Source organism: Engystomops pustulosus, chromosome 2 (genome assembly GCF_040894005.1).
Source record: "Engystomops pustulosus chromosome 2, aEngPut4.maternal, whole genome shotgun sequence".
Taxonomy (NCBI): Eukaryota; Metazoa; Chordata; class Amphibia; order Anura; family Leptodactylidae; genus Engystomops; species Engystomops pustulosus.
The window spans coordinates 137,749,991-137,770,451 of NC_092412.1; the positions used below are offsets into that span (position 1 = coordinate 137,749,991).

Below are 20,461 nucleotides of genomic sequence, written 5' to 3' on the forward strand. Positions count from 1 at the left end.
TTAGTTTCCAGATCTTTTTTTAACCTCTATTGTCCAATCCAGGAAATTTACATATACACGATGAAAAGTATACAGTCTACACTACTGAATATCCCTGCAAACCTCTGAAAACACGATCAATAGAATTTAAACTTTGTTTTTACGCTTCTATCCAAATATCTGCTATTTTAACTGATATCTTTATCTGACACTGGCCTTTGCTGTATATCCATGATCATTTCATGGATATGAGAGTCTGGTTTAAAGTAGTCTGATAGAATCACTTGGCCCTTTTTGAAATGTTGATGTCTCTATACCCAAAGTCTACTTACAGAAAATAAATTTCTACAAGAGATGGTGTAGCATCCTTATAAAGATCGTCACAGAAATGAAAATAAAGGGGATTTGGTACCACAATCCAAGATCAGTCATCCACTAATACAGATCATATTTTTAACTGACCAATGCTTCAAAAAACAGGCTTTGAAACCTTGGTGGGAAAAAGTTCCCAATCCAAAATGTCTCAGACTTTAAACTAAATACATTACTATGTTTTTACTAATTAAAATGGTGTTTGGGAGGAAAATACTGTTATTTTCTTTTTCTTTCTTTTTTTTTTTTTTTAAATGGCAGCCGTGAACCCTGAAAGCTTTAGAATTTATATTACAGACCAGCATTCAACAGTTATTGCATAGTAGGAACCAGGATTCATACTTTTCATGAGGTGGACTTTTGAAAAGAAATGTTAAAACTATAAAAACCTTCTAATGCAATGGACAAAACATTTGAGTAACAAGAAGGAAAATACTGGTCCTAAAGTGCCACTGCGGAGATTAATGGCCTTTTTGTCGGCAGAAACTAGAATTTAGTTTGTGCAGAAAAAAAATTGGTTGTCTCCAATTTGCTGCTGTGGGTTATAAGGCAGCATTTTTTAAATTCCAAATAAGGTCTTTTAAAGTTTGTTTCTATGAAAAGACAATGGCCGAAATGAGTTTTTCATTGTTCGCTCCCGATGTTCAATAAAGAGTTATTTTCCTCAGACATTTATTTATCCAGAGATCACCCAAGTTCAGCTCTTCTCTGGACTTAAATACAAAGAGAATGGACCTCTTCATTCCCAGCAGCCATGGCACCATTTGGAACAAGGTATCAGGCAACAGCTGGCTGGAAGATGGAGAGTCTCTGATCCATCAGAAAAATTTGGCAAAAAGTCATAAATGTCTGTGAAGAGAATACATCTTTAGCATCAGTGTGATGGGTTGCTGTCACCTTTGGCATACCTCACCTAAAAAAGCCCTTAAGAAATAACTGAAGAAATACACAGGAACGGAAGCCAAAATTATAGGGGCACAACTACTCCAGCTCGCACACCTACACAACCCTTAAAGGGCTTGTTGTGTCAATGGCATTTCTATGGAAATTGTTTTCTGCTAAAGCAGACGGAAGGGTTCTCATGTGATCTGCTTTGTATTCCCTGGATTGTGTATTGATCTTTGGACAGTACAGAGTAAAATCAATGCATGATAGTCTCAATGTGGAAGGGGAACAAAGCACTGGTAATTTCAGAAACCGTTTGGTTTGTGACAGTTACAATGGATCTTTGCATTTTAACTTCAGTTTTCAATCAAAGCCCTTCATCTTCATGAACTATTCCTTGTGGTGTGTAAATTCATCAATGACCAATAAGACATGGATTACAAATTATGCACAGCAAGAAATGCCATTCAAATGGTTGAAACTGGCATGAATCGCGCATTTGCTAAAGGATGAACTGCAAAATTCTGTGAGGTTTATTTTTAAAAAAGTCCAAATGGGGGAAAAAAAACAAACAGAAAGCAACCCTTTGCTCATCCTATTGCAACATGGTGCTATCAACTTGAAATTCTTTTTCATTTTAAGTTAACACAAATACAGTTCTTGTAATACAATTCCATCTTTAATTGCAACAAATGCTTTTGCATGTTGACTCCAGTCAGACAAAATGTGTGGGAGTGGGAAAGGGGGATTGGGCGGGCTGATGGCAACTGGCATTCATTTCTTGAGTGGCTGGTAAACTGATGCATTGGGGTCCAACCCAGATGAGCTAGTCTCCACAAACTTGGAAGAGTAGTGTGGGGAAACTGGGCTTAGGGTACTTGTCCCTGCAGTGTATGCAATACTGGGCATCACCGCCATTACTTCTGCAATCTTCTGTTTGAGGTCTTTGATTTCTTGATCTTTCTGAAGAATTTGTCCTATTCAGGTGGGAAAAAGAACAGGATGTTATAGACAAAAGATACAGTATTGTAATAATGATTTTACACACCATGATCCTTGGGATCCAATCCCATGAACCTGGGATGGGATGGTCATAAATTCCCTACACTAAACTGCTGCTATAGAAGGCTGCATATTTACTGCATGGAAATGGCATGCAGCAAATCTGCTGGTAAAAATATGCAACATGTGCAGGAAAAAAAAAAAAAAAATTCAGCTTTGGAGAAGGTAAATTTTACGACCATAATAAGCTACCTTGAAATAAGCACAAGATAAAAGCTGTGATACATACAAGTGCTTCTCAATAATTATAAGCAAAAAGTTTGTTTACAGTATTTCAATTCAAAAATGTGAAACATATATTATATATGGTCAATATAAAACAGTGAACTTTTTCAAGTTTTTTTTTGGTAGGAAAACCCAAGTAGTTGGTGATCATTTACCAAATCTTCCTTTTGTTTTACATTGACTTAAATCTCCTTTTTTTGCCTTTTTGACCCCCATTTGTCTCAGCTCTTTGACAAATGCTGTTTTTTGGAGACTTTTTAAACACAAATTAAAAACAAAAAGGCGCAAGTCTTTGCGCAACTCATACCACTGTCTTTCCTAAATCTGAAGTCGGAGAATTGCAAACACTAATAAAGCCGCAAACCAGGTTCACTGTTACATGGCAAACTCCTTGAAAGAGGCGGGAAAATAAAAAAAAATTTGCAGGAATTATGGAAGCCAATGTGTGATAGCAGCCTTGTCTGTATTGTTGGGTCTGGTGTCTCATCTGCCTCCTGACAATAACCCACAGATTCTCTACAGGGGTCAGGTGAGTTTGCTGGCCAATCAAGCAGAGCGATATTGTGGTTAAGCCACATCCAGGTGCAAAGTCCAGCTGGAAAATTAAAATTCCATTCCCAAAAAGCATTCTTTGTAGACTGCACCACCTTCAGCAGCTTGGATTGTGTGTCTGCACTCTTACCCCAGCCTCTGGGACCATGATTTCCAAATGAAATGCGAAATTTACTTTCATCTGAAAAACACCTTTTACCACTGAGCAACAGTCCAGTTCTTGTTGTTCCCAATGCCAGAAGCGTCTTACCTGGGCTGTCTATGACACTTGTAGCCCACGCCTTGGATAGGTCTTTGTGGGGTGGCTATTGAAGCAATGACCCCAGGAGAGTCCACTCCTTGAGAATCTCCCCCAAATTTTTGAACGGCCCTTTCTTTACAATTTTATCTTTGCTGCAGTTATCCAAGTTGCTAGTTCTCCTTTTTCTACCACACCTTCTTCCATTATATTTATCATTAACATGATTTAATACAGCCAGCATCTTTAACAATGACCTTTAATGGCTTACCCTTCTTGTGTAGTGTGTCAATGACTATCTTCTGGACATCTGTAAAGTCAGCAGTCTTTCCAATAATTGCATTGCCTACCGAACCAGACTAAAGGACTTTAAAAAGCTTTGGAAGCCTTTGCAGGTGTTTTGGTTTAATTATTCTAATTTTCTGATATAAAGACTTTTGGGATTTCTTTGGCTGTAAGCCATAATGATCAACTTTATGTTAAACACTTGAAAAATTCACTGTTTGTAATGACTATGCAATATAAGAGTTTTACTTTTTGAATTAAACTGCTGAAAAAAAAACAAAAAAAACTTTTGGCTTATATTTTAATTTATTGAGAAGCAATTGTAAGAACATGTGCTCTACTAGGTACATTTGGCCCCGATACTTACTAAAGACTACAGCTTCCTGCAACCACACATCAAGAAACAATGGACACAGTGGGTTGGAGGTCAGGTGCATTAAGACATTTTTGCCACTGTATGTGCTTCTTAAAGAAAAAGTATTTATCTTTATCAACTTTAGTCCTAGAATGATCTTCTTAGGTAATCCATAGCCATAGTCTGAAAATTTAGTTAGCAGTGGTCGAATTATTTGGCCCATGAGCAAAATTGAGGATCCACAATCTGGTGTCGTAAAAAAAAAAAAAAAAAAAAAAAAATACACAACGTGTACCCCCCCTCCCCTCCAAAAAAATAAATAAATAAATAAATAAAATATATAAAAATATAAAAATGATCTGCAGAGGTTTTAAAAATGTTATTGACCCATTAGGAAATGTGTCATATATAAATAGGGCACGGAAACTTGTTCAGCATTTAAAGCTATCATTCGTGCCCATAACACTAAAATGACCTGGCCATTCAGACATCTTATCCACAACAGAAAATGGATTACTCCCGTCTCAGAACTTCAAGATAGCATCTCATACTACTAAGAAAAGGATTTGCTCAAAAAAAAAAAAAAAAACTACTATCGTAAATATTTTGTGCTAACCAATGACTGAGCAATATTTCACACAGTAGACAACATTTTGGAAAATGCAGCAATTTAGATACATTAACCTCAGCCATAGTGACGTGCCAGTTACCTTGGGCAATCTCCAGCTGTCTTTTTGCATCACCTAGTGCAGAGAACAAATCCAACTTGATTCTGGTTTCTGCACTGAGGCTATTTTCTAAGTGCTGTGTTTTATCCTGCATGGCTGAAAGCGCAGACATTAACACCTCTGTATCCTTTTCATTTTCTTTGTACTTTCGTAGCTCCTGAAACAGAATACAGTACACTATATTATGGGACATAGAGACCAATATTACTTTAGGAACATACCCCTTTTATGGAAATTCTCAGGATCGATGAGATATCACCCAGCAAGTTCTGGTTATGAGAGGATCTACCATTTATTTCCACGATCACGACACATATAGAGTTATTAAAGTTATGCAAATTACCGTGGGGCGCTCAGGCCATATCATCTGAGCGCCTCAGGGAGCCTTGTATTTTAATTTATTCACTCCCCCTGTAGTGCCAATAGTCCCTCCTGGGACTAAGTTAAAATGTGAGGCTCCAAGAGGCGCTTAAGATGACGTAGCCCAAGAGTCCCACGCAAATTTGCATAACATAACCATTTCCACAATCGTGGCATATAAAATTATAATTTAAAAAAAAAAAAAAGTCCTGAGGAGCGATCTTCCTCAGGAACTTATTAGGACCCATCTACCATCAGCAAATCTAGCTATCTACCACATAATTATATTTCAGGAAGGGCAGTATTAAGTACTAGAACTCCCGGGCTGTCCACACTGTTATGGGTTACCAATGGACAATACTGAAGGGGCAGAACAGGAAGAACTACTACTTCAGAATGTTCAGCTGATTGGAGCTTTATTAGGACATTATATGGACGTGAGCAAGTGGAGAGGTCTCAACTCACACTTACCAAGAGTCTCCCTCTGCAAGATGCTGTGACATTATGTGGTTTGTCACACAACTTGTAAGAGATTGTGACTTTCTTTAACCATTCTATTACCAAATAGCAGGGGGGGGGGGGGGGGGGGGGGGACTGAAGCAGCCGGTACCCGTATATTTAATTCAATGGGTAACAGAAAACCTTCATTTACCTTCCTGCTGTTACTCAACTGAAATGGAGAACGTAAAAGAAAGCCCAGACACGGGCATGAGCTGGGCTGGTATCTAAATGGTTGGAAATGAATAAGTACAGAAAAGTCCTACTTCGACTAAAAGTTGTCTTACAGACAATGCTTCTAGGAAAACAAATGCAAATAGGGCCATGTGAAAAACAACTGGGGCCTATCCTTGGATTCCCCAACCCTGCAAAGAAAAGGGTAGAGCCAGTGCCATCTGAAGCTGTGACTGTAGTAACAGCTTCAACAATGGTCAGCTCATGGTTTCCCACACAGCTGAGGACAGGTCATCTAGTCATTCCTAACCAGAATGTTATCTACAAGTTATCGTACCTGAACTTTCAACTCCAACTCCCTTATCTGGTCTTCTTTTAGTTTCATGTCTATTGATAACTTTTTACATTCACTTTCTAGATCTCTGATTCGACTTCTTAATGTTTCTGTACATTCACCTCTAATTGAGAGACAAAGAGACATAGTTAGGAGTGAGTGTCCTGAGAGTAGTGCATCATCTCAGGTAGTTATTTCACATACAAACCTGTTAGCTGCAGCAAAAGCAACTGCTCTTGCTGCTGTGGCTTCTTCTAATTTCTTCCTTTTCTTCTCTTCCATGAGCTGCTTCTCTACAAATGCTCGCGCTTCTTGCTCAGCTTTCAGCTTCTTTTCCAGCTGACTGATGGTCTGCTTGTCCTTCTGCTTCATCTGAACAGCATTATGTAACCTGAGCGACAAAATGACAATATTTCATTTAACTGAAAAAAAAAAAAAAAAAAAAAAAAAAACCAACCACACAGAGATTTGCAGAGACTCACTTATTTTGGAGCAGCTCATTCTCCTGTCGGAGCTGCCCTATTTCATTTCGGATTCCCCGCTCGGTGCTTGTTAGTACATTGATCTGACTGCGGAGATCTTGTTCAATCTGTCTGCTGCCCTGCAAGTCTGCTTTTAATTTCTTTACATCTTGTTCCAACCTGAAAGTACAGGGACAATAGTCAGTCTGACATGCCGCCAACAATGAGTAAACATGTGTAAGATGATGAAAAAGGGAAGCCTAAATGTCACATCCTCATCACATATGTTGTTTATAGCCATTCTTCTAGCTTGTCTAGTAACAAAGCTGTGCATGTGTGAATGCTGAAGTAGATGGCCGTCTGAAGCCTAGCTTAGCTAGGCCACTACAGATCAATTTTACCTATTAAAAGCGAACCTATTACTAGCGACTACCTTTTCAGCTTTATCCATAGGATTAGAGCCATCAGTTGATGTATAAAGACACCATTCTTTAGTAACACATCAACAAAAAAATGTTTTTTTTCTTAAAGATCCAGTCACGGATGCAGGCGAGCGGCAGCATTCAGTCAAGCTAACTTGCCTCATTGCTGAGACTGCTAACCCATGTCTACTCTAGGGAGTTGAGAAATTCTAGCTGTGTGTTACTCTCTAAAGAGAATTCCCCGCTGAAGAGAAGTCTGCTCCCCCATTCATGGCTTCCTCGGGAATTCTCTTTAGCGAGTCACACAACCCTGCATTCTCTGTTCCCGCTATTGATAATGGAAATACGGAAGTGGAATTGAACCTACCAAATGCTTTATACTGATAATTCTTGTCACAATGCTGTAAGCGTACAATCTGCCTGCAAACTTTAATGACCGAGAACCCCAACATGGTGGCTAGTTTGACTTGCTGGTAGACTCTCTTGAGCAGATATTGTGTAAGGGAAACAGAGAATACTTCACTTTTAATAGATACTTTTTAATAGCACATTGAAGGATTGGGGGATTTTATCCCCCAATTTTAAACCTTCAAGGTGCTATAAGAAAGTATAATTCATACTTAAAATTGGGTCTCCACTGTACACATGCATATTTTCGTGTTTGGACGAAGGACTAAGCTTGTAGGTCCCCAAAGAAAACTTTCTATATATTATTTATTTGTATAAGCTGCCCAAAGGAGTTCAAATTCTCCCCTGTATACTGTCAGGGTGGAAAGATCTAAGGATTAGATAAGCAAAAAGGAAGCCGCATGTTAATAACTTTATTTATAAATGAAGCAGCCAGCTTGTTGTCATACTTTTAGTTGATTCTTCTGGTAGCCCCCAGAAGAAGCAGAGTTTCCTAGTTGAAATAAGCTAAGCTAAGAGTATCCATTAAAAGTAAAGTATTAATTACACATATTTACCTCTTGAGCTACTAGCCCAAGGGAACATGAATTGTGTAACTGGACCTCTTCAACACAAACATGCAGAAATTCAGCCATCACCAGAACACTCCAAAAGTCATCTATTGGATTGTAAGAGGAGGACTATACATGCCCTGTCCAGTGGATCGAACCATGTAAGAAACATAGCAAGTCGTCCTGTTTGGAGAAGGGATATACATGGACAGCAACAGGAGTCTGGTATATGAAGATGCAGTTTGGCCCCTTTACTTTCAGTGCATTAAACTCACTCCAGAAGTTCAGTGAGGATCTCTGATTGTTCCAATGTTGTCCTAAATAACTGATGATGATAAATATAATCCACCTGTATGTAATCAAGTCGCTATATAAATACATCTGCATAATGAAGACCAGGAACAGACCAGGCTGGTCTGTGATACTGTTGTGGAGAGGGTTATAGCCGGATATGGATACAAAAAGATTTCAAACATCCCAAGGAGAACTGTGCAAGTTATCATGTTAAAAAATGGAAGGAGTATCAGACCACTGCAAATCTACCAAGACACAGCCATCCCTCTAAACTTTCATCTCAAACAAAGAAGACTGATCAGAGATCCACAGGAGAATACAGGACCATTCCGCAAGAAAACCTGTTGGAGTGTGCAAAAGACCCGAGACTGGGAAGGAGATTTATCTTCCAATAAGACAATCCCAAAAATAAAGCAAAAACTACAATGAAATGATTCACAAATAAATTCACAATTCAAAGTCTAGACGCAAATCCAATCGAGAATCTGAGGAAAGTTCTGAAAACGACATCCAACCTCATTGAGCTCGAGCCGTTTTCCAAGGAAGAATGGGCAAGAATTTCAGTCTCTCCATGTACAAAACTGATAAAGATGTGACACCCCAAGCAATTTGCAGCTGTAAATCACAGCAAAAGGCATTAAGTATTAACTTAAGGGGGGGGGGGTGCCCTACTTTTCAGTTTATTAATTTTTACAGGTTTAAAATATCCAATAAATTTTGTTCCAACTCACAATTGTGTCCCACTTTTTGTGAATTCTTCACAAAAAAAAGTAAATAAAATAAATAATTTTATACCTGTGTTTGAAACCCGAAATGTGCCAAATACTTTGGCAAGCATTTAAAGTGCTCACCTGCTAATAAGTCATATTGCACTCTGCAATTTTGTCGGCTCCATTGAGATGTATGGAGCAGATCGGTCATGCGCGGCGTTCTGTGCCATTACTCTCATGGAGCGATTAGGGGGTCCTACAGAGCTACATGGAACCCCATGGGACCCCTTGTTTTTGTGATCTGTGGGGGGTTTTTATCATGGAGACTCCCACCGATCAGCAAGTTAGGCTCTATCCACAGGATACAGGAACTTGAATTAATGGGAAAACCCCCATTAAAGGGAAACTGTCACCACGGACCTCATTTTCACGAAAGACCGTTGTCAAAGCCCATTACACCTGAACTGCAAATCTGCCTTTCTGCTTTCTCTAAGCATTTGTATTACAATATAAAAATGGTCTGCTATAACTTACCTTGCACCCTTACAAAATATTCTATGTAGTCCCACGGGTTGGGCTTTGGTTTTGATGCATTTCAAAAAGCAACATGTGACTTGTCTGTGCTGCTCACTCCTGAGCTCGCAGCCTCAACCTTTGTGCTCCTGTACAGCTCACCCACCCCACCCTGATAACAGATCACCAGGCTGCAAGTTTTCTGAAGGAGAAGGACAGAGGAGCTGTACAGGAGCACAAAGGAAAAGAAGGGGGGGGGATGGCTGAGAGCTGAACAGTCTGCTGCACAGATAATGCTTTTCAAAAAACATGTGATTTAAAAAATCGAAGCCTGGGACTACACAGAGCATTCTGTCAGGGTGCAAGATAAGTTATAATTGTGTGTTATATTGTAATGCAAATGCTTAGATGAAGCAGAAAGGCAGATTTGCAATGCAGGGACAGTGGGCTTCTGCAACAGGTCGTTAGTGAAAATGAGGTCCCATGTTACATGGCATAAGAATATTACCCTCTCATAGATGTAGCAGTTTGTTTAGTTACTCTATGTAGTAAATGGCAACTTGACATGTCCATGGATCACCGTCTGACTATAAAACTTCCCCATCTTGCTTATTCTTAGTCTCTCTCTCTTTACTATAGACCATGACACACACAATTATGTGTGCTCAAGGTGCAAGATTGAAAGGAGGCAGAAAGTGTGCACGCCGGCAGGGAAAGTAAATCTGTCATGAAGAGTTTAATGACAGAGAACTGCTTAGGAAAAATCCTAACCAGTGGCGGGATAAGCTGGTGTGAAGAATGATGTGAAAGGATACGGTTAATGTTATCCTGCCAAAGGCTAGGACAATGCGAGAAAATTATGAACCGCAAACCTGAGAATAATATCTGAACAGGTTATCGTTTTGTATAGAGGTGGCAGCACTGCTGTACCGTGTATGGGCATGGTGAAGCTGTAAACAATTGATGTACCAAAATATCATATTTCTTCCATTAGTCCCACCAATATGTACAAAACGGTTTTTCTTTTTAATTTGATTAACATTTTCCACTGTGCAGTCAAAAAAAAAAAAAAAACTAAATCATACCTTTGTTTTGTAATCAAATAAAGTGCAACCTTTACCTGATCAGAAATCAGCTTTAAAGATCATTCAGGAGAGGAGAGCTCATACACCAAATTCTACATTCTATTGTGTACAACACATTTTACAAGTAGCCCAACTAGAGAAAGGTTTCTTAACCCAATATAAATACACAATCAATACAAACAAACAATGCCTAAGTGTACATACCCCCTAAAGACATCCCAATAAATAAATAAATAAAAAGAAGAAGAAAATGTCAGCCAACAGGGCTCTAGGGAAAGGTCCCATAAACGGTTTGGTGTCACGGTAAAGCCAATTTAAAGTATTTTGCCTCTCTGTCCTCAGGGCGGAGCCTGCCTCCTGTCACCTCATAACAAGCCGCGCTGCTGACCAATGACACCAGAGCTATCTATTTATCCATCTCCGAGGGCACAGCACATGAGGGCACAGCACATGAGGGCTTGGAGATGGTTTCCTGCCACTTCCTTGTGTGAGGTGATGGGGGAGGGGGGCTGCAGCTTGTGTCTGTGTGGATTATGTGTTATACACAGGTGTAGGGAAAGCAGAGTAGAGAGAAGATGAAGGTGCTTGGTTATTACATTAGTTAGAGCTTCTCCCTGCACATGAGTGCTGCAGCACTGAGCCATGAGGTGATCAGCTGATTGGAGGGAGAGGGAGGGGGGCGTGTCTCCTGTTCCCTAGTCTTCTTTATAAAGATGGAATGTCCATAGTAACAGACATCTGAGCAGTCACTGCCATCTAGGGGAAGTCTGCAGAATACAAGAGGAAGGAGCAGGATTCGGGTAACTAATCCAATTGCAAAAGGGCTTAAAATTACCTGTCCTACAACATATCAAAAGTTTTTTTAAATGACGGTTACACTTTAAAGTGTTAACATGTATTAAATTCTCAGCAGACTACATTTTTTTTGTAAACTGGAGGGAGTTATTGCAACTAAAATATCATCAAGTGACTGCTACAAGCCCCTGATGAATTCTACAGACATAGGGCAAGAATACTGGGAAGTAGCACAACAAATCAGTTTAGTGATAGCAAGAAAGATCAGTACTTTTCCTCCTTCCCAGATACATTCATGTCCCCAAGCCTACCTGCACACAACCTCATGCTTATTCGAAGGCTGGAAGCAAGGGCACTGGGCACAAACACAGGCAGGAATAGGACATGCTCTACGTTTTGAGGCCAGGGAAGACTGCTGATCCTCCTGGCTGTTGAAACAATATAACGTGGATGCATAAGAAACTATATACAATTTAAAACCAACAGTCGTGTGCAGGAGGGCCAAGTCAAGGTATTGAGCCAGAGACTTTTACAGAGCATACACTTCCTCCAGGACAGTTCTAGAGGTCAGCTATGATGTGCTCTACAGCCATTTCCACTCACTTTAGTTGAAATGGAACTGAAAAGATCTGATTGTAAAAGAAAACCAGATCAGATACAAGTTAAATCTACCTCAGAGGTCACATAAGGCAAAGTGTCTGAAGCCGGCATTGTCCAGCCCATTTCAAAATAATGTGGTCCACTTGGCTAGAGTGATCTAGCATTAAACACACTCCCCCTTGCGGTCATAAAAAAAAAATCCAAAGTATGGAGTAATAATAAAACATTACCCATGATCCACATATCGTGCAATCAAATCTTAATGAAATTTGACTGACAATTCCCTTGATCTTTTACTACCTATAAGGCGGCATTCACACTACCGCAAGGGGGACGTATATACGGCCGACGTATATACGGCCGATATACGTCCCCCATAGACGGCAATGGGCGCACTGCGCCCTACAGGTGCAGCACACGTGCAGCACCGTACTGCTCCGTGCCCCGTGAAAAAATAGGACATGTCCTATTTTTTCAGGGCATACGGCGCCGTGCGCCATATATCCCTATGGAGAGGAGCGGAGGTGAGCAGCGCTCTCCCCCTCCTCTCCCCGCGCGCTGCCGTGTGCCTGCCGTGCTACGGTACGGCGGGCACCGGTCGTGTGAATCCAGCCTAAATGTGTATAAATTTGTGTAGGAGTTATTGAAACTGTTTCAAAACAATGTTCTTAATCTTCATAAAAGCATGCAAGCATTTGCTAATACAGGGATATTACGCCTTAAAAGGGGTATTCCTACGAAGAGGAGTTTCTTAAATGTACTCTGGATAACACATTCTCCAATTCACTGTTATGAACAAAAATGCAGCATTTCACAGATAAAAGTCCAACCTGTCTATCAGTCTGTGTACACAAATTCAGTTGCCCCTGGACACGACCCTGTATTTTCAGACATTAGGGTCGGCAGCCAATTTGCCTGAGGCTTCACAGAGCTTCTCTCTCCCTCTGCTCCCTACAGCGGCTCCTCCACCTGAATTCCAGGACCAGCTCTCACAGACTTCCTGCTGGCACGCACACAGCTTAAGAAGTGTAAAGCTACAGTCAGAGAAGTTCTTTATCTGGGGAGGGAGGTTTATAGTAGAGCTGACAGTATGTATGTATGTATGTATGTATGTATGTATGTATGTGGCTGAGATGTAGAAGTGCTGAGTCATGTATATCATCTCTGATCTGTCTCATCTCTCTTTCTATGTATCAGATACTAGTACAATGTTTAGAAACTAAATGAAAAGTTTAGATAATCCTGTACCCACACACTGGGATTTGACACTGACCATCACTAAGTGATCGTTATTGCGGTTTTATCTACTGAGTAAAATTGTAAAGTAAGGGATTAAAAATGATCTTTCTTGGGTGAACTAGGGGATTGAAATTTGAGAATTTCATGGACAAACCCCTTTAAGTTTGTTCTCAAGTAGATTTTTATGCAAGTTGCAATTGGTATATTTTGTAGTGTAAATCCAATCAAAGAATTAAAGAACCAAGGAGGCTTTCGCTCTCAGCTGCACAAGCCTCCTTGGTACCTGCGACTTCAGACAGCAGAGGCTTGTAGGAAAAAGTGCCGTCAGGGATCACAGGAATTTGCAATCTCACCATCTCAAGTGCCCATGGTTATGCTGGATTTCAAATAGCAATGGCTAGAAAGAAGAAATGCAAGCCACAGTCCTGAAGAAAGAGTAGGACGACTTCCGCTGCTTCACCTAAGGATGCCTGAACTGGGAGACATGAGCTCCACGACCAACCAAGATACCCTGGTAAGCATACTGCAACTTCACACCAGAATTGGATCCTTGCATGGATTAGACCATGTAAGACCACCCCTCCTGAAGATCTTTAGCCAACTAGCTGTGAAGGAAGTTGTGAGAGTAACCAAAGACACTTGTGCACTTTCATTAGCACAAGCTTCCTTGGTTACCAGCGATCTATCTTAGATAGTGGGTAACCAAGGTGAGATTGCACAAGAGTCCTTTGTCACTTGTGATCAGAGAAGGGTTTCCTATTGCAAGCCGCTGTGCAGGTAGAGAAGTCACATGAACGGGGAATACCCCAGCCAGAGGTCGCATTAACCCCTCTAGAAGCGTCATAGACGCTCCTAAATGCAGTATTACTCCTTGAAAACTGCCCAATGCGTCTAAACACGCACTGACATTTCACCTTATTTGGGACGAGTGAGGACGGCAGAGCATAGCAGAGCGGCTGCTGCAGCCCCTGACTTACACAGCCGCCTGAGAGGAGATGGATGAGCTGTTGTGTGTGTGTGTGAGCCTGAGCTGTGCAGCACCTGGACACACCCCCTCCCTAACCTGATGCTGTTTCTCTTTGGCCTACTTGCCGATGTCACAGCACCATAGTTGTTGCACATATCAAAAACTGGAGCTGACCCAGAGGAAAATGTGGCTACAAGTCACCAGGGAACAGGAGGCTTGTGACCAAGGGCTGAAATGAAGTGAGTGAGTAGTCACATCAGTGCAAGATCTGTAACAGCCTGCTGCCCAGGTTATATATGGAAGTGTTATATCATGTATATAAAGTACAGAAAAGAGCAACACTTGTAGCAGGAGGACTTTGGTGCAAATTCCAGAACCTTGACAAGGTAAAAGTTAAAAAATGGCAGCACTCCAAGATTCAAGGGGAAAAAATTAAGTACTTTTATTCCCATGTGTAGCTTTTCAGCTGCTCATAGACCTTGAATCTTGAGAAGTGCCATTTTTAAATTTTAGGTCCCTTGAACACGAACATTGTGGGGACATATATCCAGTTGCAAAATTTGTGGGTGGATATCTGTCCCCACAGACTCCAATGGCGCATATGTGCCACTTGACCACAGTGTGCATGGGGAAGAAGATAATTACAGCCTGGCATCCCTATGGAGAGGGGAGGGCTGAGCACCACACATCACTACGCTTCACCAGCATAACATATGCTGGTTCTGACATGGGCATAGCACAAATTCATGTGAAAGTAGCCTTAAGTTGTATTTACATGGTGTGTTGTACTTGAAAATGAATTGCAAATGCTTCAAACAAAACACATGTGCATTGTTACAAGAGTGACCACATTTTTATATGGTAAAGATTATCATAGACTTAAAGGGGTTGTCAGAGTTTATTTAAAACATACCTTTTCCTGCACTACCGTTCATCCACTGCTGTCCGTCAGTGCCATGCCAGTTTGTTTACAGAGGCAGGCACGCTCCAATCCGGCATCTTCTGCCCGCTTGGAATGTCCACCCATCCCCTGTCCAGGCACCTGATACAGCATTAACATCAATGTGCATCAGCTACTGGGACAGGTGGGCATGCTAGGCAGGTGAAAGTTGCCCGATCACAGCGTGCCTGCCTCTGTAAACAAACGGCACAGCACTGAAGGACAGCGGCGTAGGACAACTGATCTACAGGAAGTTTATTTTTTTTTTACCGCACCCCGCAGGCTACCAGAAGATTTTTTAATAAACTCAGACAACCCCTTGCATATTATGAGAATTCACAAGCGTTTTGTCATCCTTTAGGCACGATGTGTTTGCAATATATTACCAAATGGAAGCTAACCACCCCATGTAAAAGCAGCTCTAGGTCAGGAGACACATGGGGCGGCTTGACCGCAGCATAGCCGCATAGTAATTGTCTAATCTACAGCGACTTCCAGTGGCAGCAAGGTGGATGGAATGAGCAAAGTGCACTGGACAGTAGTCTTTGCATCATAGAGAAATATGATGCTAGGACTCCCTGTCTGCCAGCCAAACAGCAACGCCGCTGTTACAAAAGGAGTCCAGTGCAGTCCCAATATTACTACAAATTCCATACTCTTCCTTGACTAAAAATACTCCTCAGAAATGCTAAGAGGAGTATTTTTACTCTGCCAAAAAAAAGTTAGTGCGACCTCTGACCCCAGCGCATGTTCGTAACTAGGGGGTCATTTATACGTCAGGGAATGCCCGTTTAAGCCAGTCAAGAGAGGCGACGAGTCCTCTCAAAAGGGACCCCTCTTTTTTCTGCTATTTTCCGATATAACTATATTCTGAGTTTGAGGTATTGCCTAGTATTACATAAGTGCTAGTAGAATCCTTGTCAATAGCAAAAACAAAGTCACTGACAGATGTGCCGTCGATTTCACAAGAAAACAGCCATTACCCATTTATCAGGCTGCCTAATAAAATACATAAAGAACACAGGCTGGAAACACTCCACTACTCACCTTACTAATGTATCTGGCTTACTAAGCTGGTTGTTTGGAATACAATTCTCTGTTGGATCTTTGTGCATGCTCGGACTTTTACTAGTGCATTTCTTCTTATCATTTTTGCTGGATGTTGAGGAAGGGATAGTCCCATTGGATGAGCTGTGGCTCCTAGGAGATGAATTTGCAGTCCCTGTTGTGTTCTTGTAGTTTTTAGAGGAAGTAGTGCACATGTCCTCCTTTAAAAGGTTTTCTGTACTCCCCAAGTCATTATTTAGTCGTTTACTGTTGATATGATTCTCCATATATTCAATCTCCTGTACTTTAGAGTCTGTGGGCTGCAGGATGTTGTTGTTAATCCCCAAATTGTGTCTTTTCACATCCTTGTCTTTGCCCTTTTCTTTATACTCCAGCTCTGGCAACGTGCTGGAAATTTTTTTATTTGATGAGAGTCCGTTGTGCTGTAACAGTATTGAAGAATCCATTTCAGATAAACCCTTGGCGGCTGTAGAGTGAAAAAGAAAGGTCATGACTCTGAATAGTAAGAATACTGGCATACAAACCATCCATAGCCATCTGTGGCTCCAATGAAAGCCATTCTGATCAAGTACCTACCTTCTTCTGCTTCCCTTTCTTGCCTCTGTAACATCTGCTGCTCTGGGGGTAATGCCTGCTGCAGGAGCTGCATATAAAACTCGTTCTCCTTCTGTACTTCTTTCTGTTTTCTTAACCGCATTTTATAGCTGACATAGCTTTTAAATCCAAAGCCTAAAGTGACTACCGGATACCCAATACTGTACAAACACAAAGGGAAAAAAGTTACTACTAGATACCTCCTAGATGGGTGTGGGTGGGTGATTGCTAGGATTACTATGATAACACAGAGCTACATCAATTTACCAGTGTGCAGCAAATGGACGACATAAATCTACATGAAAATTCTTCAGATCTTTAAACCTAATGGCTGCTTCGATATAGACGAAGAGTATCCACAGCGAGACTGTAGGTAAACACACGCCTCTTTCTGCAGGAAGAAGAAAAACGAAGGTCAAGATTTTCACGAATGTGATGGCTGCTTGCTCAAACTTTCTAGAGGTTTCAAGTACGGTTACGTGATCCCACCTCTAAGCTTGTGAAAAGGGGTCAATGCACGGTGGAGCACATAACCATCTTGCTTTCAATCTATTACATTTCAATGTGGGACTTTCCAATATAGATTTTGACCAACATGCCCTGTAGTCCCTACTGGATCTGACTGGAATGCAGGGCATATAACTCATTTTTACAAGGCAGGCAGAATAACTCCCTGGATCAACATCAAATAAAATTAGTGTTCCCATAACATGTGATATATTAGCACATGTTCAAGAGGCCTGGATGCCTTTCTTTACAGCCAAATATCCACCATCACAACCTCCAAAGAGTTCCATAGTCTCACTGCTCTTACAGTAAAGAAACCCAGTCTATGGCGATGGCAGAACCAACTCTCCTCTAGTTGTAGAGGATACCCCTATAGAGGTTGTCCTGGTCCTGATCAGAAATATCTCTGCACTGCCCATTCAGATATTTGTAGGTTGAAAGGTGGTTACCCCTAAACCAAAACCCACAAATTTAGTAATCTGTCATTGTATCAATCTACAGATTACTTATATTACTAGAATAGTAGGAGTACTTGCAATACTTTATATCCTAGAAACCAATATAAAAAGGCAAATCAAAGGCCTTTTTTGGAGTTCTTTAATAGGGGTTCCCCAAAATATTTATCACGTATTCACAGTCTCTGTGATAAATGTCTGATCACTGGGGGGGCCTCAATTAGAAATTTATGGAAGCTGGTATGTGAGTAGGATCAATCCCATTCACTTGAATAAGACTAGGCTTACAGCACTTTTCCAGGTCACTACAAAGTTGTACCACTTCTGATGCATGGTCGCTCCTTAAATAATCAGGTGACACGGGGTTAACTTCCACTGATCGGATATGCAAAGCTGTGTGTGATGGGATGCTTTATTCCATATGGTTACAAAAACATTCAGAAATTTCTGACAAGCAGATCATCTTAAAAAAGAATGAACCCCCTAACTTGGAAGTGGTTACTGATATGTCAGATGTCATTCCCTGCAGATATTCAAATTGGAATGTCCCCTTTCCAAATATCCAAATCTGTTTAACTACACTATCCACTGGCTCAACTTTCCACAGCAACATTTACATGCTGGAAGTAAACCAAGAAAATAAAATGAAATATGAAAAAGGGAGTTAAAGGGAGGTGTCCAAATGAAGAAAGCAACCCACATCTCCAGAAACTAGGGACAGGAAGAGCAAGCTACTCAATTTTAGGAAGTACACATGCTGTACTAACATAAGGTTTCTGTTGTAAATCTTGCAGTGCTATAAAGGATCAGAGTGATCGCACCCCATATTCTGCCCTCAACACAGGAAGGCACTTGAGAAGCAATGAATATACTATTAGAAAATGTTTACTGTGCTTCGGGAGAGGGGGAGATTGCTGCTATCATTTTTATGGTACGTTTTGGTGTTTACTAAAGTTTAGGATGAATTGGTTAAAAAAAAAAAACCTAGTGACACATCTGGTTTGATCACCAGGGGGTGCTAGCAAACACATTGTACTTTGAAAGGAAAAACTCTGCAGACCTCTGAAAAAAAAAATTAACATTAAAAAATTAAAATTAAAATGATAGCAGAACAAACGAAAATTTCTGCTGCACAAACATTTAACACCAATTTTGTGTGATTGAACAAGGTAGGGGGCCAACTTCACCCAGGTAGGATTAACCCCTTTACTTTCAGCTTGACATTTGACATCACAGCTTTGTAACAAACAGACAGAGAGACCAGTCTTCTATGTTGCTATGGCAAATCTGTCTACAGGATCAAAGCAACATTGTAACTAAGGGGCACATTGCAGTCAGTTTCTTTATTAAGAAAATAATAGTTTGTAAAGTATATTAGAAAAATGTTAACAAAAAAAACCAAGCAAAGGAAAGGGGGAAGAAAGAAAGGCACTTCTATTAAAAAAAAACAAAAAAAAAAACAAAAACACACACACACATTTAAAAGACAAAAGATTACCTGTGTGCCACACATACTGTACCCAAACATAGGTACTGGCCGCAAAAAATAGCCACTGCACTGGTATAAATAGGAGACATATTATATCGGATGTGAATGCTACGCACACAAAAAATACTGAGAAGGCCTGAAACAAAAACAGAAAAGAGGTGGTATTAGACTCTGGAAGAAAATTTTGCCATTATTCCAAACAACATATAGATCACAGAACAAGCTACAAATTTTTTTGTTAAAAGGGGTATTCCCATTTCGGCAAATGTTACTGTTTGTACATTAAAAAGGTTATACAATTTTCCAATATACTTTCTATATCAATTCTTAACATCTCTGCTTGCTGTCAGTCTATAGAAAGCTTCTATGTTTACTTCCAGTGGACAGAAATGTGACCAGTCACAGGTGCACAACTCTTTAGTAACACAGAGTAAGCAGAGCTATTTGATATAACGAGTCGTGCACTTGTGTGACCATGGGTAGATTTCTGTCCACTAGAAGTAACATAGAAGCTTCCTATAGAATGACAGCAAGCAGAGATCTAGAAAGCGGTGAAGAATCTATACAGAACGGAAATTGAAAAATCTATTCATTATACAAACAATGACATTTATTTGCTTAGAAGAAATACTTAAAGGGGTATTCCCATTTATTCCACCAAGTTATACAGAAGTCACCCCAGACTATCTGCCCTTGGCCATGAGGTGACATGAAGTGAGCAGGTCACTAAATACCGCTACCAGAACCGCTGTTTAATCTCTCTTTTACTTTGTGTCAGATACTAGAAGAATGTTAAGAAGCTAAAGTGTAGATAAACCTGTACCCTGATAATCTAAGCACACAGCATCTCAAAGCACAGAGGGCTAAAAGTGAGTCCCTGTCCATGCAACAATTTTACTCTATTTTATTGGTATAACTCAGTGATGGTCAGTGTAAAATTCCAAAGAAAGGTAAAAAATGATCGGGAACAACTAGAAAAACCTTATAATTGGCTTCACAGAGTGTGGGGACAAACGTCCGATGCCCTGGACTGCTATTTTTGCACGCCCCACAAGGTCCCTCTCCAATGTCTGTAGAGGGAGGTGACATCACGCGAGAGGTAACACCTCCTGCAAGAAAGATGCCTCCCTCTCCAACATGGGAGAGGTCAAGAAGGGGGTGTGCATAATTAGCAGCCCAGAGCGCTGGACATCTTGTCCCGGCACTGCATGCTTCTATTTATAAGTCTCTTTTATAGGTGATCCCAACGTGTAAAGTTTGGAGAAGACCTGGATCAACATCAAGGGGAGCGGAGATTAGCATCTTTAGATGTTTTT

At 40.6% G+C, this 20,461-nt stretch overlaps 1 protein-coding gene across 1 annotated transcript in view; it reads right to left on the bottom strand.

Annotated features, from left to right (window-relative positions):
- Positions 1 to 1,746: 1,746 nt before the first annotated feature.
- Positions 1,747 to 20,461, bottom strand: part of MACO1 (macoilin 1) — a 30,959-nt gene continuing 12,244 nt past the window's right edge. The window contains exons 3-11 of the mRNA XM_072136654.1: positions 19,155 to 19,281; positions 16,962 to 17,085; positions 16,677 to 16,855; positions 16,080 to 16,566; positions 6,530 to 6,688; positions 6,256 to 6,438; positions 6,051 to 6,171; positions 4,664 to 4,838; positions 1,747 to 2,213 (exon numbers count right to left, since the gene is read on the bottom strand). Coding sequence (XP_071992755.1) covers positions 2,011 to 2,213; positions 4,664 to 4,838; positions 6,051 to 6,171; positions 6,256 to 6,438; positions 6,530 to 6,688; positions 16,080 to 16,566; positions 16,677 to 16,855; positions 16,962 to 17,085; positions 19,155 to 19,281 — 1,758 coding nt within the window. The 3' untranslated portion in view covers positions 1,747 to 2,010. The remainder of the gene's footprint in view (positions 2,214 to 4,663; positions 4,839 to 6,050; positions 6,172 to 6,255; positions 6,439 to 6,529; positions 6,689 to 16,079; positions 16,567 to 16,676; positions 16,856 to 16,961; positions 17,086 to 19,154; positions 19,282 to 20,461) is intronic.